The sequence below is a fragment of the Chroicocephalus ridibundus genome, chromosome 2 (genome assembly GCF_963924245.1).
Source record: "Chroicocephalus ridibundus chromosome 2, bChrRid1.1, whole genome shotgun sequence".
Taxonomy (NCBI): domain Eukaryota; kingdom Metazoa; phylum Chordata; class Aves; order Charadriiformes; family Laridae; genus Chroicocephalus; species Chroicocephalus ridibundus.
In genome coordinates this window covers 147743177-147768134 of record NC_086285.1, presented here as the reverse complement: position 1 = coordinate 147768134, position 24958 = coordinate 147743177, and the positions used below count along the sequence as shown (strand labels likewise).

Sequence of the window (24958 nt, the reverse complement as noted above, 5' to 3'; positions counted from 1 at the left end):
TAGACTGCAAAAGTTTCTCTTGTTTGTCTTCCCTCTCTTTCTTTCACACTCATGATTTCACGGGTCTCATTTATAAGTAGTGATTCTTCAAAAAATGTTAATACGGGATTCTCTTCCAAGAAAAAGTTCAAAATAGGAACCCATGTAGTCTGATGGTCACATAGCAAGGCTGAGTAGGACCGTGATGCATCTTACTCCTACTGAAGGGAGAAGTGCCATCAGAGCAGGAGGATGGAAGAGCGGGTGTCAGGACCTGGTTGAACAGATTCATTTCACTCCACCGCCTGTTTGTACGCTGGTCTCCTCACTGTGCCTGTGTATGCGTGTGTCTGACTCCTGTCTCTCAAATACAGCAGATTTGAGCAGATATACGTGTAGAAGAGAAAAAATGTGGAGAGAGGCATTAAAGCCCATTGCTAAATAACGCTCTGTTCTAGCTGGAAAAAGCAGTGGATGTAGCACAGTTCAGCAAAAGGCTTTTCGGAGGAGTGCTATGATGGTTGAGTGTCTGGTTGCAGCCGCGCTTTCCACGGACCCTTGCACTTGAAGAGCGAAATAATCCAACCTGAAGTTCATCTCCGTCCTGCACATCACGTGCCTGGGAGTGTGACTGCTGAGGCTGCCGCGGACAGGCAGTCAAGCAGGCAAGGCCGTGCGCGCTGGCAGGAGAGGCTGCTGCCAGCCTGTGGGTCTGCTGCCGTGCGCCAATAACACTCAGCACAAGCATCTAATGTAGAGCTCTTCTTTTTCTTTTTTTTTTTTTTTTCTTTCCTTTGAGCATGCTGTGATCTGCAGTGGAATAAATTAATCCTCCAGTAAAAAAACCCCACTATTTTCCACAAGGATAAGAAGAACCTAAACCCTTTCTCCACAGGCGAGGCAGAGCCCCCAGAACTAATTAGCAGGGAACAAACTGTACTGATAACTCTCCACTTTCTCTTTCCTGGGCCAGGGAAAGCAAAAAGATTCAGAGCACCACTAAAATTGAAATTTATTGCAGGGAGCAAACCTTTTAACATAGGAAATGGGAGGCTTTTGTGGAGATAAAACCTTTTACGTTTTGGTTTCCTGCCACTCTTCGATGCAGAAGGCAAGGCTGTTATCTGCCACCGGTTTCCTGGGGCTCTGCAGGGCCCCCAGTGACTCAGCAGAGGCTGCAGATCTTCCTCCCATCAGTCACCCTCAGCTGATTGCTTCTTTTTGGTGGCCTCGGTCTCAACCAGCCTGGAAATCATCTGCCCCTCTCCGCATAAGACTTTGTTTTCCTTTGTTAAATTCTGCAGAAATCCAGTGTTTTAGTATAGATAATACATTACACTCAACAGCTGTTGTCAACGATGGTTTAATAGCAGGTAATAAAACTTTTATGGAAGTGCTCTCCAGTGCACTGCCCTAAACCAAAAGCATGTTTAAGGGCTGCTCTTCGAACTCTGAAGCGGAGCCAGCAAACTGATGTTACACCACTGCTGAATCTGGCCCCTCGTCTGCTCACTGGGACTAGCACCGACTCCTGTTCTCCTTTCTCTGCCAAACCTTAAAGACAAGTTTTAACAGAAATAAGACTATTACTAGAGGGAAAACATTCAAGAATGCATCCTTTTGTATTGCTCATCTTAATAATCACTATATAAAAAAAACAACTTTGCATACTTTTTCCCATTCCCAAGTGACGAGTCCTTAAAAGTTGATGGACAGAAATCTACCTGGAATAGTTTTAACTGCATCAGTCAACACGAATTTTGTTGTTGACTTTGATGAAATAAGGATCAGAGACAGATATTTCCAGGGTGGGCTCCTCAGGTTTAAACAAGAAATTATTTTTGAAAAGTGAGTAAAATTCCTGGGTTGGTTTTCTATGTTCTCAGCCTGTGCTGAAATCACAGAGGCTAACTTGCAAGTTCCAGTTCCCTCTTTTATGCAATATATACAAGCTAGGGTTCAAAATAAAGTGCAAGTTAAATAACAGTTCAACTGAAGGTTAATAGCAGAGCCAGGAGACGGACAGAGAAACACAGGTAGAAATAATGGCATACAGCTTCATTTCAGCAGCTTTAGAGATAATATAAAATAATAAAAATAATCCTGCACAAACCCACTCTCCACGGCAACAATTATCTTTGTTGTTTACCAACATACCTGCAGAAATCTGGTTTGGATGCTGTGATCATTTCCTCTTCCTCTGCGTACGAAGGAGAAGAGCTGAATATGAGAAGGGATGGGTATATTTAGGCCACAGAACCCCGCTCTGAAATGCCTTTATAAAGCCACTGGTCTCATTTGATGCTGGAGGATATCTTTTAGCATGACTTGCAGACTTGAAAGACTCACAGTGATGCTGAAAGCGCTGTGTCTGCAGGTTAGCTGCATCATTAACTGATAATTTTCCAGTGTTTAAGAAAAAAAAGGGTGCTGTTGCACCACTGGAAAATGCCAAATTTTTGCCAAATGCTTAGCATTTTGCCTTTTTTCTTGCTAAGCCTTTTCTGTGGTGCTGAAGACCTGCCCATTATCAGAAGTTTTGTTCCTGAGTAGACTAGCTCTGAAAATTTGGAAGGGGAGTCTGGTAGTTATTGGTAGCGTATAGGAAGAACTTTGTGAAATTGTATTAGTGTATTTCCCTTGGTGTGTTCTGGCTTGCTTTCTTCCAGTGTCTATTTGGTTGCATGCCTCTGGAGCAGCCTCAGGGGGCACCGCTCCTCCTCTAACTGTAGTCTATGCTAGACCACAGTGCTGTCACCTCCTTGGACCTGACTGGCCCCTTGGTGTCCATAGGACTCACAAAGAAATCTTTCTTACATGTTCATGTTTTTCTCAACCAATATCATATATGATGTTGTAGGCTAGGGTCTGTGTCACAGTTCACTATAATCAAAACCACGACAGAGATGGACAGTCTCTACCCAGGGATGTTGAAGTGTATTTTATTCAGCAGCTGTTTAAATCCAAAATGCAGAGAGGTTCCTCAGATCCCAGACCAGAATCCAGGCATGCCTAACCCCTGAGCTCAACCAGCATTCCCATGTGTCTGTCCATCCCTGCCTTGGATGTCCAGCCATATAGTTTCACAGAGGCTGGAAAAGTCCCTTTTCCATCCCGTGCCTGAGAGATGCCCTTTCCTGCTTGGCAAGAGATTTGTGTGTGAAGTCTTTCAGGAGTAAGGGGAAACACAATCTCACTCTCCAGTATCTAGGTCTCATAGTATAGGTGAGAGATGAGCAATACAGTTGCCTCGGCATGCTTTTAAAAAGCAGCCTGAGGCTGAGTTATCTACCTGAGACAAGAAAGGCTGCAGCCATCTCTCTTTGGGAGAGAGTTCTCACTCTGCACCACAGAAACAACTCCTGAACCCCTACAATTTTGGACATATTCAGAGATATCTTTGCTGTCTCTGCTGGGTTAGCAGCCACTGAGGTTATTTCAGCTGCCATCCTGCAGCACTCAATACTTGTCTCCAGTAGCCTCCGGCTGGATGCCGCCGTGGTGCCTCTTCTGTGCTGGAGTCATGTAGGAGGCTTCAGTCAAAAGCCCGTTTGAGTCAATAGCAAGACTCAATTAATGGGATTCAGCTGACCGGATGTACATCTGAGCTATTCCCTTTATAGTCAGTGACGAGAATAGGTACAGCTAAGCTATGATCCATTTCCATCTTAAAGGAGACATCCAAACTGTCAGATATACCGGGTTCTAAATGTACCATTTCCACTGCCTATACCGGGACACCAGAAAGAACCACTCAGATACGCACACCCACCTGCCTGACCTCTGAAATTAGGTGAGATGAGTCCTATCCCTAGAGACCTGCCAGAGGGCAGAGCACTCTCCAGCTTTAGTACCAAGGGAGAGGGAAAATCCTAGGTGAAGGAATTTTCACTGTGTGAAACACAGTGCAGTGAGCTGGGGAAGGTAGTGGTGAAGTTGGTGTTGTAACACATGGGGCATTCATAACAACATAATCATAAGATTAGGTATTTTTGCGACCCATGCAGCAGGGACTAGAGCCTGGTGCCGGAGCAGGAGGATCTCCAATCTCCAATGGGGATCAACAGCCTCAAAATCTGTCCGGTGTCAATAGATGTGAAAGCTGGAACAGTCCCTTCTCACAGGAACACCCATCAGAGGGAGATAATGTGCCTCTTTTATGCAGATACCAATGGGTGATTTCATTTACCTGCCCTAGGGAGTCCCAGTCTGCCAGAGGAATGGAGCATTTGGCAGAGGACACTTCTCAGACACTGCACTGAAGCCGTTTGCTGGGTATAACAATTCAGTGCTGACTGGAGCAATAATTAGAGGGCAAGTCTTGGTGTTCATGGTGACTCCATATCACTCGAGAGCTTAGGAGTCCTTCCAGCTTCACCTCACCACCATTTCACTAGTCATTATTGGTACCTGCATTTTCATTTTTAGTGAGACATCTAAACACTTCTAAAAAACCCAGCCCTGGCTACATGCCATCTAACTCAGCCATGCTGATCATCCCTGAAGATCTCAAGGGATCTGTGTGGTTTCACATTCCCAGTAAGCGGTTCCTCTGAGGCTGACTTGAGCTCCTCTCCCAACAAAAGAAAGTTCCAGCAAAGGCTTAGTGGGAGACAACTGCATCACAGCTTCTTCCAGCTTCTTCTCCCCCTGTGGAGCTGTGGGTAATGGTTCTTCTTAAAACAAATTCAATTTTATTCACTTCCAGGGGAGATGATGTATGGGATTTGGCGTCATTTGACAATGGCCCATTGTGGAGCCTTGCAAGGCAGGCACTTATTCCTTAACTTTCCTTTTCTGCATGAATTGTGAGCTGTTTCCTTCCAATTTGCCATTTTCTTCTTGGCCTCTACCCAAGACAACACTTTTTTTTTTTTTTTCCCTCAGAGAACAAGCTGTATTAATAGTTATGACCTGGATACATGTGCTCAGTAAATAATAGGGTAGTAAAATGAAAACCAAAACCACATTTGGGTGCAAGGGAACTTGAGAAAGAAAGAGGGTGTCATTTAGAGACTCATAAACATGATCACCATCTCATTTCACCATTATTTGGCATCCTAAAAGACTGCAAAGCAGCAGCAAGATTATAGCTAGCTTCGAAGACCATGGGAGACACCAGCTTTTTGTTTCACCTCAGTTTGACAAGCACCCCGGATAAATGCTTCAAAAGAAAGTACATGACATTCCTTGGTAGATAGGAGCAGGATAACTTGCCCCACCAAAAAATCTTATCCTTGTCTCTGGTGCTTGCAGATCAGCTTCAGCCCTGAAACACAAATAACTGCATCCCTTCCAAAAATCAGTTAGGAGCAGTTGTAATATCATAGAATCATAGAATCTTCATGGTTGGAAAGGGCCTTTGAGATCATCGAGTCCAACCATACACACACAAAAATCCCCCCTACAATCTCTGCCACTAGAGCATGCCCTGAAGTGCCAAATCTACATGTTTCTTAAACACCTCTAGGGATGGTGACTCAACCACCGCCCTGGGCAGGCTGTTCCAGTGCCTGACCACTCTTTCAGTAAATTAATTCTTCCTAACATCTAATCTAAACCTCCCCTGCTGCAACTTCAGACCATTTCCTCTGGTCCTGTCATTATTCACCTGGGAGAAGAGGCCAACACCCACCTCTCTCCAACCTCCTTTCAGGTAGTTGTAGAGGGCAATGAGGTCTCCCCTCAGCCTCCTCTTCTCCAAACTAAACATGCCCAGCTCCCTCAGCCTCTCCTCATATGACCTGGTCTCCAGACCCCTCACCAGCCTGGTAGCTCTCCTCTGGACACGCTCCAGCACTTCCATGTCCCTCTGGTACAGAGGGGCCCAGAACTGAACACAGCACTCGAGGTGAGGCCTCACCAGTGCCGAGTACAGAGGCACGATCACTTCCCTACTCCTGCTGGCCATGCTATTCCTGATACAAGCCAGAATGCTGTTGGCCGTCTTGGCCACCTGGGCACACTGCTGGCTCCTGTCAAGCTGGCCGTCCACCAGCACCCCCAGGCCCTTTTCTGCTGGGCAGCTTTCCAGCCACTCTTCCCCAGGCCTGTAGAGTTGCTTGGGGTTGTTGTGACCAAAATGCAGGACCCAGCACTTGGCCTTACTAAACCTCATACAGTTGGCCTTGGCCCATCGATCCAGCCTGTCCAGGTCCCTCTGTAGAGCCTTCCTACCCTCAAGCAGATCAACACTCCCACCTAGCTTGGTGTCGTCTGCAAACTTACCGAGGGTGCACTCAATCCCCTCATCCAAATCATTGATAAAGATATTAAACAAAACTGGACCCAAAACTGAGCCCTGAGGGACACCACTGGTGACTGGCCACCAAGAGGATTTCACCCCATTAATCACAACTCTCTGGGCACGGCCATCCAGCCAGTTTTTAACCCAGCGAAGAGTACACTTGTCTATGCCATGATTCGGCAGCTTCTCCAGGAGAATGCTGTGGGTGACGGTGTCAAAGGCCTTACCAAAGCCCGGACAGACAACGTCCACAGCCTTCCATTGACCTTCGAGGTCAATGATGGCTCTTTATTGGAAAAAAACACCTGCATGCTGATTTATTTTTACCTACTGAAATGATTATGGGACAATATCACAGGTGCTGAGCTAGACAAGGCAACACACCGGGTGCAGCCAAGGGATGGAGAGGAAGGAATTAAATTGCTTAGTAGGTTGGGGATTTCCCCCTCTCTCCTCAGGCTTTAATTACGTTGGTTGGTTCATTCACGTTATCCTTGTTGATTGTGATTAACTAGCCATGAGTCTGTTCTATTTTTGCAAACTTGTACAAGTAAAGTAGGACCAATGTGAGCAAGGTAAATATTTGGCCAGAACAGCAGACTTCTGGGAAGGTGGAATATGGATCCTGTTGCTTACTTTTCCTGAAGCAAACCCTCAGCAAGCTGGCTGGCTCTTACCCCTCCTGCTGATGGGGGCAGGGTAACGTGCTGTAGCCCTTTCTAATGCCCCCTCCAGCTCCCACACCTGCCATCTCTCCTGTGGTGGCAGCAGCACACTGTGGCTCCTCAACACCACCCAGTTTTTTCTTTTAACTCCACATAGCTTGGCCATCCTGGGGCAGGAGAGAATTGGCCCTTGTATGCTTGAGGCCAAAGTCTGTTGTTCACAGCTTTTGTGAACAAAAAAAATTGTGAACAATTTTGTTCACAGTTCCTTTTTATTTCTGAAATTCTTGTCGACTTCAGCCTTTCTCCCTTAACAGATCTGCATTTATTTAAGCATTTATTTAAGACCAAATAGAATAAAGGAACAGGCTGCAAATTTGTGAAGAAAGGTGCCATAGAATAAAGGAACAGGCTTCAGATTTGGCAAGAAAGGTGTCATATTCCCTGTGTGGAAAGGACTGATCTGTCCTTTGCTCATCCACTTGAATTCCCATCTAGCTCTACATCCTGATGTGTAAAGGTGTCCAGGCTGCATCTGTAAGCAAGGACAGACCATACCCTAAAGCCCTGGCTTGTATCATACATACTGTGCCATTGCTGGCATGGCCTCTGCTGTGGTTTTAACCCATGAGAGACAGCACTTTCCCAGGAAACACTTCAGGGATAGCATAGGCCAGCCCTCATACCCAGCAGTTTGGGAGAGGCAATCTTATTTGAGGAATGGGAAGAGAAGGGAGGAAGGAAGAGTGTTTGGGTGTGCAGATGGAAAGCAAGCCACATTACGGGGTCTCTGTGCCTGCAAACTGGAGCTGGTGAGTTTTATTTAGCAGTGCAGGTGTGACCTAACTGAACATGGTCCAGAGGCTGAAATGAGGCAGGGACACCGGGATGATGCTGACGCAGGGCTCCAGCAGCCAGGTGTCATCCTGCTTGTCTGCAAGTAGCTTGTTTGAGAGCAGAAATACAGCCAACACTCATGCCATGGTCTGTCACTGAGGCCAAGGTCAGCCACGGTGTTGGTCTGAAGTCCTGAGGTTTGCGTGAAAAGGTGGAGAAGCTTCCTTCAGTGGGTAAATTTTTCCCTTTCCCACATTTTTGCCTTCACAACACTCAAATTCATTGTCATTCTGGTCTCAGGAGAGAGATTTTCCCAGACGTTTTCCGGGAGCAGAAAGTATTGAAGAGAAAAAGCAATGATTCTTCTTTTATGTCTTATCCAGAGGGTGGCATTGTCGTTTCGGAAGCTATTTGTGTGGCCTACCTTGGAAGCTGAACTGCCTCCTACGCAGCTGATAGTGAAGGGTGCTCAAAGTGGCTTTCCAGAGGATCCTAAATTAGAATTACCCTGGAGGGTCTCCTGTCTCTTTCTATTGAGTACAATTAAATAGACTCTTAATTTTGACCCTCTTAGTTTCACCTAAATTAGATGTCTGAAGACAGTCTGAGCATCCATCTCGGGCTCTAAGTGTGGTTTGCTGAACTGCATTGACACTCAGCTGTCACAATTAAGTTTGTTAATCAACACTGGTTAGGAAAGCAAAGCTGCTGAGGGAGGGAGGGAGAAAACTATGCCAAATTATTCTGAATCTGTTGCCTGAGGCATCTGCTCACATTTTAAGTATAAACGAGACACATATTAGATGTGGAAAGGTCACAGGAAGGCAGCTCGGTCCTGGTCTCAGTTTATGGATCATTCTTAAAGAAAACATGGAAGAAAAAACTGTGCCTAAGCAGGTAAAGAAAAACAATTACTATACAAAAAAGAGTTCTTAGTTACCCAGTGTGTAACGAAGAAAACTAGCCCTACAGCTGTACAGATACTGCGATCTTTACTGGTACCTCAGCATGCTAACTGAAAACAAGAAGACCTGGGTTAGAAATGAACGTAGTTCCCAGAAATCTGGAAGGAGGATTCTTATGTGCATTTTTTTTTTTCTTTTTCATCTTACTGGAACTTTTGGACTGAGAGCTGTGCCAACAGGGTTTTTTGGTTTAAGGTTCTTTAAGGTGCTGTCAGGAACATGTCACCTCTGTGTCCCCACTCAATATTTCCTTGTCTAGGACCTGGCTAGTGTGTTTAGGGAACAGATCAAAGATGCAGTTCTTTGCTGATTTAGTGACCTGGTTCCCTTCATGTGACCCAAACACTTCTTGGCTCACTCTGAGATCTACTTAGAATCATAGAATCATAATCATAGAATTGGTTAGGTTGGAAAACACCTTTAAGATCGAGTCCAACTGTGAACCTTGCACTGCCAAGTCCATGACAAAACTATGTCCGTAAGCACCACACGTACAAGTCTTTTAAATATCTCCAGGGATGGTGACTCACCTGTTTCCCTGGGCAGCCTGTTCCAATGCATGACAACCCTTTGAGTGAAGAAATTTTTCCTAATATCCAATCTAAACCCACCCTGGAGCAACTTGAAGACATTTCCTCTTGCCACATCGCTTGTTATTTGGGAAAAGAGACCAACCCCCACCTCACTACAACCTCCTTTCAGGTAGTTGTAGAGAGTGATAAGGTCTCCCCTCAGCCTCCTTTTCTCCAGTTCTAGCCTGGAGAAACAGCCTAAACACCCCCAGCTCTCTCAGCCACTCGTCATAAGACCTGTTGCTCTAGATCCTTCACCAGCTTCGTTGCCCTTTGGGTATGCTCCAGCACCTCAATGTCTTTGTTGTTGTGAGGGGCCGAAAACTGGACACAGTACTTGGGGTGGGGCCTCACCAGTGTGAAGTATAGGGGGACGATCACTTCCCTAGTCCTGCTGGCCACACTATTCCTGATACAAGCCAGGATGCTATTGGCTGCCTTGGCCACCTGGGTACACTGCTGGCTCATATTCAGGTGGCTGTCGACCAACAAACCCAGGTCCTTTTCCACCAGGCAGCTCTTCAGCCACTCCTCCTCAAGCTTGTAACGCTGCATGGGATTGTTGTGACCCAAGTGCAGGACCTGGCACTTGGCCTCGTTAAACCTCATGCAGTTGGCCTTGGCCCATCAATCCAGCCTGTCCAGATCCCTCTGTAGAGACTTTCTACCCTCAAGCAGATCAACACTCCCACCCAACTTGGTGTCATCTGCAAACTTACTGAGTGTGCACTTGATCTCTCCATCTTGATAAAGATATTAAAGAGAACTGGCATCAATACTCAGCCCTGGGCAACACCGCTTGTGACTGTCTGCCAATTGAATATAACTCCATTCTCCACAAACCTTTGGGCCCAGCTACCCAGACAGTTTTTTACCCAGTAAAGCATACCCAGTCCAAGCCATGAGCAGCCAGTTTTTCCAGAAGAATGCTATGGGAAACCATGTCAAAGGCTTTATTGAAGCCTAGGTAGTCAGCATCCACAGCCTTTCCTGCATCCATTAAGCAGGTCACCTTGTCATAGAAGGAAATCAGGTTTGTCAAGCAGGACCTGCCTTTCACAAACCCATGCTGACTGGGCCTGATCACCTGGTTGTCCTATATATGGTTGTCTCTCTGTACCCTTGGGTGGATCCCATCTGGCCCCATAGACTTGTGTACGTCTAAGTGGTGTAGCAGGTCACTCAACATTTCTCCTTGGATTATGGGGGCTTCATTCTGCTCCCTGTCCCTGTCTTCCAGCTCAGAGGGCTGAGTACCCAGAGAACAACTGGTCTTACTATTAAAGACTGAGGCAAAGAAGTCGTTAAGTACCTCAGCCTTTTCCTCATCCTTTGTCACTGCATTAGCTCTCACTTTGTTTCAATGGCCAAAGTGCATCAGGATATATAAAAAATGTCTTTTCTCCAACTCGTATCTTTGACAGTGAAGAATAAAGTTATCTAGTGTTGAGGTGCCATATTACCCCAGGGCTGTTCCTAGAGAGCCAGAGCTGCTGGCTTTCAGGCAGTCGTGGTTGTACAGCCAAAACACAGTGAAGGACAGGACTCACTTGTTTGTGCATGTGGCTGTGTAATATACATGCACTGATGCCTCAGGCATGTGGCAGGTAGTAGCTAAGGCTTTTGGAAGTCCAAGTTACCAGATCTGAGAGTAAGCAGGTCTTGCATTCAGACTCTGGTCTGAATTCTATTCAGAATCAGAATATGGGCTGAGAAAATGTTAAACAAGGAAAATCTTTTGTCATTTCCAGTGTCTGGTAGACTGCAAGAAGGCATTTGAAATGTCCCCAAGCTTCGTAACTGAGTTGCTTCCCATGCAGCAGCACTTTCAGTGTGCTGGTCCCTGGGAGGTGGTGCCTGGTATAAATTACTTTTCCTCATCTTCAGGGCAGCTGTCTGACACTCTTCAGGAATGCTGCAGCTAAAGTGATAATTAACCAGAAACAAAATGGGGGATCAATAAAATATCTGACCATTGTTACTTTGATAATTTCACATTCCTACTTCATCCCTCAGTCTTCCCTAAATCTGCTTTTTATTCTCATCATGGGGATAATAATTTTGACCACTATTGGCATTCAAACTAGGTTGAGATACACTGGCAAGTGTAATACTGGTCTTTTCTTCATGAGTCAAATGCACTATTCACATAGCAGGACCCGCTGGTTGAGTTTTGGCCTAGTTAAGTGTTGGTATTTTGTTTTGTTTTCCTTTCGGTGAGTGGGGTTACCTTAATATAGATATCATCTCTAAAACATTGATTGTTCCCTTACCAAAACTGCAGCTAGACAGAATGACTTAGACTAACAGCTCTTAACAACATCCCTGCTAACAGCTGTCCAGAGAAATCGAATCATAGAATATCTCGAGGTGGAACAGACCCATGAGGATCATTGAGTCCAACTCCCTGCTCCTCTCAGAACTACCTAACACTAAACCATATGACTAAGAGCATCGTCCAGACTCTCCTTGAACTCTGACAGGCTTGGTGCTGTGACTGCTTCCCTGGGGAGCCTGTCCCAGTGACCGACCACCCTCTCAGTGAAGAGCCTTTTCCTAATGCCCAATCTGAACTTCCCCTGATGCAACTTCATTCCATTTCCTTGTGTCCTCTCACTGGTCACCAGAGAGAGGAGATCAGCACCTCCCTCTCCACTGCCCCCCTTGACGAAGCTGAAGACTGCAATGAGGTCACCCCTCAGACTTCTCTTCTCCAAGCTGAACAAGCCAACAGACCTCAATCGCTGATCTTAAGTCTTGCCCTCCAAACAGTCTACCAGTGCCAAACCTGCTTCCACCTCATTGAGGTATCCTAAACTTCCACACCCATAAAGCTAAATGGTACCCAGTGCCACTCACCCATTCTCTCTTCATGCCAACCCCAGTTCAGCAATACGTACATTTTGGATGGCACTTAATACTTGGTTGCAGGAACAATCACAAAGGACAAACATTTATGACAAACTTTTCCTCAGTCCTGTGTCACGCACTTTCTGCAGATCTAGGATGCTCTTTCTTTTCTTTCTGTGTGACCCCATGTCAAATATATTTTGGGGCATTAATGCCCTATGGCTTAATTAGTATGGCTGCTTCTCTTTCTCCCTGGAGCTGGGCTGAAGAGTGACCTGACAGGGCAGCGTGTCAGATCTGGGAAATTAATTCTCAGCCATTTCCTCCCTCATCAGTCATCGGCTGCCTGCTGCCCTCAGACCTGATAATTACACAGGCAGTTCACAGACTTACTAATGAAGGACCATGGAGTTCTTATTCCTGGCTGCTGAGGCTGGGTCCGCTTCTCCCAAGCTCAGCTGCTGTGAAGTTAGACATTCAACCCAAGCCAGCCATCACTCTTTCTGCCTCTGCGGTCAACGGGGAGAGAGGGTTCTGATCTCCCTAGAGTGACTCATCCCATCCAAAACAAGACATCTGAAATAGGCAGGTATTAAGCCAATAATTCTTGAAGCTGATGTATCTTCAGTTTTAGTAGCATATAGCTTTAGTTTTTGCCAGGTAAAGCTCATTCTCATAGTCTGTCCTATACGTGGGCTGTTCTTGCCTGGGAAAATGTTTGTCTTCTTTCTCCCATACCTGCTTGCTCCTGGTAAAGGCTTACTGTAAATATTTACCAAGGAAGGGACAGAGTGGGCAGTCACACTTGGAAGATTATTACGAGACCTACAGCTCTGGTGTCTGCTCTTTGCTGCTTGCATGACAGGCAGGTGGGAATTGCACAGAGGGATGAACTAAGGAAACAAATATGAACTGCTCTAGACTCCCTCACAGAATCACTTAACTTTGTGAGGAAGCTGTGAAATCTAATGCTTTGTTAACTTTTATGTCATATTGAAACATCAGTATTTAACCTTCTGTATAAAAAGTCATATTTACATTAGTTACACAATTGTGAGTGGCTATTTGATAGTAGTGGGAGGCCATGAGAATGCAATGGTGTGCTGGTTAGCACGGGCTGGCCACACGTGCACCCTCATTACAGCAAGAGCCTCTCACTCCTTAAGCCTTAAAGGCCTGCAGTAAAGGCATGGAAGCGGAAAAGCCCCACAGACAGTCAGGGTGACATAGTGTTTTACTGCATTTTCATATTGGCACAAACACTTTGCAGAATAACCACAAGAATCAACCATCTGAGACAACTTTTAATAGTCATGAGTAAAGTGGGACTGCTAAAATTAAAATTATCTACAGTTTTGTTTTGTTTTAAATTAAGTGGAGGTGGGCAAGAAGGTGTTGGTGAGGGGAAACAGCAAGCCATCTTGAGTAGTTTTCCACTCAAGAAAAGGACCTTTTAGAAAAGTAGTATTTTGTGGTCTTTTTTTTTGGCCTGTAGAGCTGTATCAGCGCGCCTTCTCAAGTATTTGCTGAGTGTAATTGTGTTTATCTCTAAAGAGGGCCAAAGGCAGACGAGCTCTGGTGTGTCCAGCTGTGGCAGGAGGGGGGGTTGTGCCCGGCTTGCCCACCCCACCGCAGGGCTGGTGGTGATGTGCTGCGGGCGCTGGCAGCCTCACCCACTGTCACAGCCCAGCTCCGACCCAGGTACCTGCCTGCCCTGTCACCCTTGCAGCAGCAACGTCATCGCTAGCAGAAGAGAAGAGTGACCGGCTGGGATGTTGGTAGTTTAGCACACCAGAATTTTGGGTCTGTTTCCCCAGCATTCCACTTTCAGACGCAGTAAACCAAACTGTTGGAGTTTCCTTCCTCACGGTTCCCACCCAGTGCTCTGCCCAAAATACACTTGCTTTCCTGGAGTTTTTATCTCCTAGCAGTATTGCAGTGCTTTTCTTTTGCCTTACCTGAGATCAAACGCACGAGATTTTCCTGTGCAAACTGCCAGCCAGCCTCTCAGTCTTCAGTAAATTTCCAAGGCATAGCTATCCGGCTTTGCGGCAAAGCTCAAGATTTGCCCAGCGGCCACTGCCTGTGCTGCCTCTGAGGAGTCGGGCAGCGAGAAAAGCCTCCGCTCCCACCGTCTCCGTGGCCACAGAGGTGTTGGATCACTGCCTGCTCCCTGCCGCAGAGGCTGCACAAGCCCCAGCAGCCACCACTGCTGGCTGGGTACTCTGGCCTCATTTGTGCCCTGCTCATAAAAATAATAAAAAAGCTAGTTTACGGGTGGTATCAAGGGATAGGGTGGAAGATTACAAACTTACTCTTTTTACAGTCCAACCTGTTTAATATCGTAGTTCAACAGCTGCAAATCTAAGGCCACAGCTTTCATAGAATCATAGAATCGTCTAGGTTGGAAGGGACCTTTAAGATCATTGAGTCCAACCATCAGCCTAACACTGCCAAAACCACCACTAAAACATGTCCCTAAGCATGTCTACCCATCTTTTAAATACCTCCAGGGACGGAGATTGCAGCCTGTTCCAATGCTTGATAACCCTTTCGGTGAAGAAATTTTTCCTAATATCCGATCTAAATCCCCTCTGGCAGAACTTGAGGCCATTTCCTCTTGTCCTACCCCTTGTTATTTGGGAGACTGACACCCACCTCGCTACAACCTCCTTTCCTAGTCAATGAAGTGGTGGCAGGAACGCGACCTGGTCAGGGAACACTGCCAGCGTTGCTCTGGGGAGGCCGGGCAGTGCCCTCCCAACAGACCCGGGAACAGGACAAGAAGTTTGGTCCACAGCCATCCCCAACCTTGAGCGTGGCCACCCATTTTGAATGCTGGAAGCCTAACCAGGTGGCAGGGCCACTCCACACCAGCACTTCACAGTCCCGGCACATTTTGTGTGCCAGTTATACCGGAGTTCGAGCACATCCTCGCAGCCAGGATCAGGCAGTTGAGAGCCAGCTCCAGCCCTGGAGCCGGGCGCCCGGGAGAGCAGGAGCATGGCAGGAGCGCAGAGCCTGATGCCTGGCTGGGGAGAGGCAACCCCGGCCTCCCCCTTCTCCCCCTGCCTGTGTGCACACGTGGTCCAAAAACCTCCGGCAGTGAACGTGTTATCTCAAAAATGGCACTTCATTTGCAGCACTGCTCGGAGAAGAAAAGCTGCATGTGCTGTTTCCCACAAACTCCGCTAAAGGATGGGGCTGACCATCTCAGGGAAAAGCAACAAAGTGCCGCACACAAGTTCTGTAAAGAAAATGTTTTATTTAAAGTGTTAAATACCATCACCAGAATGAGTTTTGATTTACATTAGTTGGTGTTCATTACAGGCCTAATCTGCCCTTTTTTTTTTTTCCCCCCAACTGTAATTCCTTTTAACTTTTTAAAACGTACTATATACAAGACAGCAGTGATCACTGGAATAGTGCTATTTACATGACTAAACCATAAGTAGAGTTGCAGACGTGTGAAAATTAAAAAAAATACATTAATTTTTTTAAAATAAATACTGCATAATGACAAGTATGTACAAACCTTCCATGCGTCATGTCCTTGATTTTAAAATTTGAAATAATTTATATAGGACTATGCATACAAGAATGTGTGAGCGCATCTCACAGTATCAGGAAAATGGTTATGTATTTTTGTTTAATATCCTAGGGGATATTGTAGACTGCATGTAAGTAGTATTTATTTGCTGCTGGTAGACAGGTGTCTAAATTATTTCAATAAATAGAATTTTACCAGTCTGTCCATTAACTTAACAATAATCCATTATATAAACTCTGAAGACAAGACACAATCTTGATTTCTATGATATTGCACAAAGTAAAAGGCATTTTAAGTGATACTGTTATTACTTTTGCCCTCTTATGAGGCATGTACAATTTCTTAATGGGAAACTTTAATAGATTTTCAAATAAAATCAGAATAATTGTGTGTGGCCTTAAAGGTAAATGTAATGTATATTTCAAAAATTATTGCAAGGTTTCAATATTAAACCTTAAATAGGTATTAAAGGCATACAAAGACCCAGAAAAAAAGGATATTTTGTTATTGAATGTTAGCCAGTTACATTCCCTTTAAATAATGCAATTTAATGAGAAGCTTGAACTTGCAGCACCACCCAACGGTAGTTACTGTCTGCTACAAAACCCAGGGGTTTGAAGATCCATTGACTGCAGAGAGGGTTCTGGTAATGGTGTCAAATAGCTGTCGGAGTGGTACTGATAAGCTTTCTTTAAGGCTATTTTACGAACCAAAGATTTGACTCTTTCAGACTGATATTACTTATGTCTTTTGCAACACAAATGTAGTTTATGAAAATTGAACTTTACAGCAGAAGAACTGTACGAATTATTAACCTTTGTTGCTTTTGTAATCTCAAAAATGTAGCAGTTAATTTGGTTTAGTGCAAATAAAAGTGTTTAAATTTATTTCCTAAAAATCAACCAGGTACTTGATTTTTCCTCTTTCCGAAAACCTTCAAGAAATGATAGTTCAACCTTTGAATGAAAGATGCTGGTGCTGAAAACAAATTTATTGAAGACATCTTACAATGGCCACATGATTCCAGTATTTTGCTGTAGAATTCAATTTGAAGGTGAGAAAAAAATGAAAATAAGTTACCATGCACTGTACAATAAATTGCAAAAAGTTCAAATATCTTCTTTATCAAATACATGCTGAATTACATTAATGTACTCCCAAGCCATGTTGCAAAATCCTTTTCAACATGCTTGAAAAAAAGTAAGTTCTTAAACAATATTTTTCTCAAATAATTCAGAAATGCAGAACAATCTGCAACCCTGAACCAAATATGGGGCATAAGAGCGTAATAAGTCAAAAGGTAGCCATTTCAGAATATGATGATCATCCTGGGAGGTAGAGGGGGAAAAGAGCAAAAGGAAGAAGGGAGACTGGGAGGAGAGATAGAGAAAGGAGGAGGTAAAAGAAGTGTACAATTTGCACATTATGTTGAACTTTACAAGGCTTGTACCTTTTACATTTAAATAAATTTAATATATTACACTTATTTCTTGTCACATAAACAGAATTTTAAATATTTGCTAGAAATTATTTTTTATTTTTAATATACGTCTGCAAAAATACAGACCATGACTGGTTTAAAGAATGATAAACGTGGTGTGTCTTTGTATCACCCTGTTGCATTCTCTTCCCTTTAAAACCATGCACTAGTGAAATTTATTTTTAAAAATAATATAAATTGTTGAAAATGGCTGATTTATTCTTTTTTTTTTTTTGCAAGTTGCAGCCCCAAGAAAATAATTTAAGTGTTCAGCTAAATCTGTGTCCATGCAAAAAAGTTTCTTTAATTTCATACAGTACAGTATATCCACAGAATTTTATTTTTCAGAGTCCATCACATCTGGGTTTTCACTGTATCTATAGCTGGAGGTATGAAGCCCGCTGCTTTAAGTCTTGAACCTTTCCAGTATGAAGAGTTTTGGGATCTCAAGCAACTGTTTCAAACAACAGTTGACTTTTCCAGCATCCTTACATTCTTCTTTTCTTCCAATGTCTCCTAATCCACGGACTTGTAACATGGCTTCATGGGAGGGTAACTCCATTTCTGTGGCATAACCAAGCTTTAGGAGGGGAGGGCAGATAAATAAAGAAACGGGAGCAACAGAACAGATATGCCATTGAAAAGGACTTTTGTTGCATGAAACAGATTGATTCTTTTAGTTTAGTCCATGGCTTCAGATTGGACCAAAACTGAGTGTCCCTGAACTCCAAACCTATCAGTTCTTCATGACTTCAGTCCTTCACCTGAGGGCCTTCTGTAGGGCACAATGTGTGCAACTTCCTTGAGAACACAGGATCGCGTTGCAGCCCTAGAAACAGGCTCAGAAGACACAACATTAAGCATGCAGTGTTACCAGGGTTTGCGACCTGTAATTTTATTTTTTTTGTAACGCTGGTTGCTATGACAACAGTTTCACAGCTGCTATGAGCGAGAATACGAAGGTCCTGTTGAACTTTCAAGAGATGATTGGGAAGCTCTTCTAGTCAGAGGAGCTAAAGTTGGGTCTACTAGCGAAGAAGGAGGGAAGAGTTTGAACCACCCAATCACCATGTTGGACAGGTCCAGTTCATCTAAAAGTATCTGTGCCACTCCCATAAAGGACTTGTGATCCATACGTCCGTAGTCTCCCCAAACAATTATCTGTTAGCAACGGAAACACAAGAAAATAGAAAAATTTCAGCAAAAATTATGAGAGATCCAATGTAATTCTTCAAACGTCTCTGCTTACTTAATTATAGTAAGGAATGAAATATTTAACTGCTGATTTAGTTCTGTGTACACTAACCACGAGGCAGCGACAGAAGTGACCTGGGCAGTAACAGAGCAGTTATCCATGATACTAAAGAAAGCCCAGTGAGAGAAGGAGCCCATACATATAGTAGAGGCAAAATAATCTAGAACTAACTTTTGCTCAGCACTTTCTACTTGCATTGACAGTTGTTACTCTAGTATTTATGTGCTCAACAAGCGTTAGAAATAGCAGAATTGTCAAATGAAGCATGAAGGGAAGTTTGAAACTCATTCAATGAAAACTGTACATGCGACATTTTCAGATTCAGAAGAATATTGATGCAAATTACCTGTAAAACTTTGCCTTGGGGACTTTCTTCAAATGATAGAAGTTGCTGATAAAGCGGTTCCAGCGTTTTTCTTGCTACCTTTGTTTTCTTTTTGGCTATGCAGACTCCATTTTCTAATAGATACACCTTTACATATGGTGCTTAGAAGAAAGAAAATAAAGAACAGTAAGTAAAGAAGTCCAGATTTTTTACATAACAGATACAATGTTCTATCACCATATGATAAAATCTGCCATTTACTGGATATATAACTTAAATGAACACATTTCCACAAGCAATACTAACATTTATTCCCATGCAAAGCAGCCACGCATTTTCTTTACTTTTCTCTCTGGTATAATTTTTTCTTTACTTCGTTTTATATGTCTCTTTTGCCATGAAACAATTCAGATTTTGACCTGGAAAAATCAGATATTCCTATATATAGTATCCCTATACTGTACAGTATGCAAAATAGGCCTATTAAGTAAATGAATGTCTTGCACTGACTTTGGTGAGATTTGGATCAATGCTCCAAATTGTTAATAATTTAAAATTATCTACAAGGTGAAAATCAGTGAAGAAAAGACTCTGACACAATTTCCATTTTAGCAGAATAGCTTGCTAAAAATACCATTATATTGTCCTTTTCATGTAGTGTTATAGGACACCATATTATAAAATAAGCAGTAAGTATCAAACACTGGTCTACTTTTCAACTAGGTACCTATTCCACACCTATCCCCCCTCTTCACCCCTAAGATTCCTACATCACATGTTCAGTGCGTACTTTCCTTTCTGCCCCATAACGAAGGATGTATTTGTCATTACTAAAATACATCAGACACCAGTCTGATTTTTTTGTTTCCTCCTGAAGTAGGGTTGGTTTTTTGCACCTACCGCAAGCTTGTATACCATTTCAGTACATTTTGCATTTCGGTGTACAATACTGTAATCTACTGACATGTGAATTGCTAAAAGTTTACCTAATCTGAACAGTATAGCCTCAGAAGGTGGGCGTTTGTTGGATTTTTCTGGGAGAACTCTGCTCTTGTTGCTAAGATTTTTCGTCCTTACCTGGCAGTGTCTTTGAACCTGGTTTTACAACAAGGCCACGAGCTCGGATTATTTCTACTTCCAATTGTCCTTTCTTGTCCATCATTCCCACTTGGATATCTCCTAGAAAAGGAAAAGAAATCCTGGCATTGTAATTCAAAAATATCTAAATGTATGAAAAGCTATGGGAAGTTCCAGGATGAATACATGACGGCTTGTATCCCCTGCATTCCACCAGTAAGTATGATCGGGATTTTAACACTACTAGATAACTTAATATGTAGCCTCTTCACTGCTATTTATGTTAGTAAACAATTAAAAAAACCTGCAATAACACCTCGTCTCCCTTTCTCATGCCCCTATCACTTATTAAAATGAAATTACTTTTTGTCTTAAGAACTTCAGATAAAAAGGCAGCAAGGAAATTAGTACGAAGCAGCTGTGTAAAACTGCTTGAAATTTCTTCACCATGCCTCTAGTTTAGGACAAGGTTTGAAAAGATACTTACTAATATTAAAAAAAAAAGCTGTAAGCACAATAACAACAGATACTTTGCACCTAAATTCCCATTTTTATTCAATACTATCCAAGTGATTCAGAGAAAGAATTTATCTCATTAGCCACATTTTAAAGATGGAAAACTGAAGAAGAGATAAAAAACTGATTTTTTTGAAGCACCTTTCTACTTTTGAGTGTCCTCATGAGCATCCACAATTATGTTTAACTTTGGCTGAGGTTACGGTTTTGGTCTTAACTGAGCTGTTCAAAGCCACATGGGAAATCCATTTTTAAAGAATGATAATCTAGATAACGTCTATGTTCTAATTACCAGACCTAGGAGATTATGCTATATCTGTAGGACATAAATGCTTACCCATTGATGGTGTTGCCAAAGTCTGTCGCCCTACAAGCTGGGCAGGACCAAGTCCATCCAGAAAATCACTGAACTGGCTGTCTGCAGCCAACCTCACACCAGGGAAAATCAAACTAAAAAATAATGTTGGAAAGAAAATCAGTAAATACACTTGAATTTACCCTTTTTTTGTTTTCTAGATAATTTGCATTTTTGGTACTACCGCTCACAAGGAACTTACTTACACTGAAAAGATTACAAAACAATTAGTGTCATTTTCAAAACTTCCCAGTGTTCGACAAGCAGCAATTCAGCCTCCAGCATATAAACAAACAGGTGAAGGAAGCGTTAATCCTCACTGGGTCTAATTTCCACATTAATATGCTCTTTTTTCCCCAATATATTAAAGACCACTGTTAATTATTGCAGTATTCATATGAGACCAGTTCAGTAAGATACTAATGCCCTTACCAGTAATTTAGTTACATGAAGGTAAAATTGCTCACATTTCTCAGTCAACATGAGCTCAATGGATGGATGCCAAATGGATCCAGTAAAATCACTGCATTAGACTGAACACTGGTCACTATTTTTCAAATCCCCTTTTAAAATCAGCATTCATTATAAACATTTTGTTAAAAATGTCTTTGAGAATGACATATATTCAATAATGGAACTGAAATCCATTGTGGCAAATTACCAAAGTAACTTAAAATTCAAATTCTTGACATAAATTATCTGTGACCCATTACAAGACAACAAGAACTAATGAGATTTATAATGACCAACCGTAAATAAATGTCCGTCTCACGTGCATATAGTGCATCAACTTGGGCATGTAAGATAAATTGTCCAGTATAGGTGTACAGAAAAATCTTATTGTGGATAGTGATACTCATGGCACTGGATAATGTCACCCAGTGCCGTGAATATCACTATCCACAATGAGATTTTTCTCAGCAATGTCTTGGACATACCACTCAGAATTCTTTAACCTGGGCTTTTATGAAAAGCATGATACATGACAGTCTCATACTTCTGCCTAGACCATTTCTTCAGGATTAATTAGTAGAATCTTTGAAAAAGTCTTGGGCCCAGCAAATGACGCCTGGAAATACTCTGGAACTGCTTTGCTCTGCAAAGCATCAATGTATCCAAGGAGTTTTGAGAAGAGAACCTGTCCTTTTTTGTGTTTTATGCGGTGCACTGTGCCCACTTTCCCTCCTGCCACACCGCACACCGATGTCTCTGAGCCACCAGCTGCCTTTTCTGCACTGCAGAAATGATCCTCATCCTTCCCGCATCAACAACCAGAGATTCTTTCGGTCACAGGGGAAGACTAGCTAGTGACATAGCTTGTGAAAGGAATTCTGACTGAACAGGAGCGCTCTCCTGACCCCTGCCTAACTGCCGGTTTCATGGGGAAGCACCCGGTAACCACAGTAATAGCTGCTGCTTACTTTCCCTCAGAGCTGTAACTGTTCATGCTCCCATCCGTCGACTCCCGGCTGGCCTGACGGGTCATCCAGTTCCTCATCTCCACGGCTAGCCCTGTCTCAGTGCTCCTCTGGACGGTGCTCCGCAGCTTCTTGCCCCCTGCTTCTGCGGAGACAAAAGAGAAGCCCCCATCGCACCGTGCCACCGCAGCCGGCCGGCCCTGCGGGCAGCACACCATCGCTCCTCCTGTCAGAAACACTCGGAGCCAGAAATTACGGACCTGTATCAAATCTTTCATTTTAAAATTACCATTTTTTTAATACTAGGCAAGCAGCATCGTAAATCTCTTTTACTGGACCTTGGTTCTGTCGCTGCCTGCTTTCCAAGGCAGACGACAGCATACGCAAAACACAAGTCTGCCCACGGAGGTAACCAGATTTACATTATCCGTAATCCAGTGTGTTTAAAATGTTTTCTCTGGATGAATACATCCCTCTTAGGAATTCAATTAAAATGTTACCATTATGTCAAAACCTGCTACGTCTGAGGAATGTTCTAATTCAGACGAATTATTTGGCTTAAAAACATTTGGTCATTATCTGCTAAATCAAGTTACGGATATCCATTAGCGTGGACAGTAGACAATAAATCAAGAACCCTTCCCATTCTGTCTTCTCTATTCACCCTCCTCATATTTCACTAGCTACTTTAACTTTTCATCTAGAAAATACAGTATTGACTTTTATGCACAATATGAAACTTTATTACCACCTCCACGACTAACAATTTTTCTACCTGCCTGCGTAGTTTAATTTTATTTGTAAAAACAGCAAAGTGACAGCTGAGTATCAGACAAGGGAAAAAATAGTCAAAACTTAATATAGTAGCATTTGACTGTAGGAATTTTGGTCAAGACCTCATCTGGAATTTATATTGAAAGCACCACCAAAAAAAAAAAAGAAAAAGAAAAGAAAAGAAAGAAATTAGTAGGAATAAAGCCTCAGTGTTTCTTTCATGAATATGACAGTCACTCCATTTACTTTCTGACTTTAAATGCTGTTCCCAATTCTGTATTCCAATTTCTTTCACCTTTTCAATACCCTCCTGACTTCAGCACAGAGATATACTGATACTATGAAAGAGGAATAACTCTAAATGTACACGACACCAAATGATACTGGAATTCTTAAATGTTGATACAATGAGGGTAGAGTATATCCAAGATCCCAAGACATCTAGGGACTCGCCCCTCTTCTGCAGCAATTCCTAGCCTCTGCTACCCTTTACATCTCTGGCTCATCGTGTACCAGAGGACAGAAGCTGGACCTGTGGGGTCGGTGAAGCTCTAGGGATTTGAGAACGGAAATGAGAAAGGCAGGAGATTGTACTGGGACAAGGACTCTCACACCCTGAGGAGGACATACGAGCTCAGGGGCTGGCTTATAGTAAGAGGACCTGCACGCTCAGACAGGGAATAGGAGAGGGACATTGATTTCAATGTCCCCACTACGTGTCACCCTGTCCTACAGGCTGCAGTGTGGGTAGAAATCTCCCAGGAACATACCTGAGGCCCTTGAGTCACAGATAAAGAACATGGGAATTTTAGTGAAGTGGGAAAGAGACATCCAAAACACCTTGAAAATCCACTGGCCCCTTGTCCAGAAAGATTTAATAACACTGAGACATTTCTATAACAGTATCATGAGTGGTCCAAATCATATTGCTTATTACAAGCCTTCTATGCATTCCTTCAGACCATAACTTTTAATCAGTTCATAAAGAATAACAGAAGTAATAATTTTGCTCTAGAACTTCAGCTACCCACATGAATTTAGTACGCAACAGAGGGAAATATTTTTTTCACTATGTCAAAACTACTTCTGAAAATTCCCATCAATATCTGCTGCAATAAATACAAATAGAAAAGATAGAAGGCTAACATGACATACAAAAAATGAAGGGCAGAAGTCAACAATTTCATTTCTATTGGGTTGTACTGTTCCAAGTGTCTGCTGGTTTTATGATTTATATTAAACTAATGAAAGCTGGCGCCTGACTTCCAACACTGGTCCAGAGTTGTTCTAAAATCCAATCATTCATATCAAAGAAATATTCCCATAAAACTGCCTGGAAAAAATTGTGCTATAATTTTGTAGAAAAGGTACACTGTGTCATAGTTACATGTGAAAGGTTCACAACTCCTGAAGGCCCATGCTCTTTTCATTAAAGTATTATTACAGGATATTACTCTTGCGTTGTAAGAGCTCTTGTGATTAGTAAGCACTAATTTTCGTTCAGCCTTGTTGAATGGTAGTCATTCTCCGCTCATTGTTGCAAACATGAATTCCCCCATGCAAATTTAATGGAACATCTCCATCTTGCATGGTTCTTCAATCTTTTTATATCATATCTTTCAAAGATTTTGGGGTTTGGGATAACTATAACTTTGAATATGTGATGTGTGAAGGAGTATATAGTAATTTTCATTAATAAGTAAGGCAGATCTTTTTCTGAATTATAAGTCTGTGTGCCTTCAATCTAGCAGAACATTCACAGAAAAAAATCAACACATCTGTTGCACATCAATTTACTGAGAAATCAAGGCAGAACTGGTGCAATTGCCTTTCTAGTCTCCATAGAGGCACATGTGTTTCACCAGCTGTTCCTAGCATCCCTCTGAACCTTATTTCTGAGCAGTTTTACTTTCCTGCCTTCATTTTAACCGAAATAAGTGCTCTGGTTCACACGAAGACAGGCCAACAGCTGAGAAGGTACAACTTTGATACAGCGTGAAAGTTAGGCATGCACAGTATATCCAACTTTTGTATAAGTGCATAAACAAATTACTTTGACCCTAACATTGAATTTAAGGAGGGGCGAAAGGAGG

At 43.0% G+C, this 24958-nt stretch overlaps 2 protein-coding genes across 51 annotated transcripts in view; both read right to left on the bottom strand.

The window, feature by feature from the left end:
* The window catches only part of DCSTAMP (dendrocyte expressed seven transmembrane protein), a 57856-nt gene extending 43750 nt beyond the window's left edge, over positions 1-14106 (bottom strand). Inside the window, exon 1 of the mRNA XM_063324043.1 lies at positions 14074-14106. The gene's annotated coding sequence lies outside the window, so the exon portion shown is untranslated. The remainder of the gene's footprint in view (positions 1-14073) is intronic.
* A 1289-nt stretch (positions 14107-15395) lies between these two features.
* Positions 15396-24958, bottom strand: part of RIMS2 (regulating synaptic membrane exocytosis 2) — a 493643-nt gene continuing 484080 nt past the window's right edge. For all 50 annotated transcript variants that reach the window (XM_063327352.1, XM_063327357.1, XM_063327378.1 and 47 more), the window contains 5 exons: positions 22095-22236; positions 20656-20768; positions 19803-19904; positions 18747-18886; positions 15396-18306 (listed from right to left, as the gene is read on the bottom strand). In XM_063327352.1, the coding sequence (XP_063183422.1) occupies positions 18088-18306; positions 18747-18886; positions 19803-19904; positions 20656-20768; positions 22095-22236 (716 nt within the window). In that variant the 3' untranslated portion in view covers positions 15396-18087. The remainder of the gene's footprint in view (positions 18307-18746; positions 18887-19802; positions 19905-20655; positions 20769-22094; positions 22237-24958) is intronic.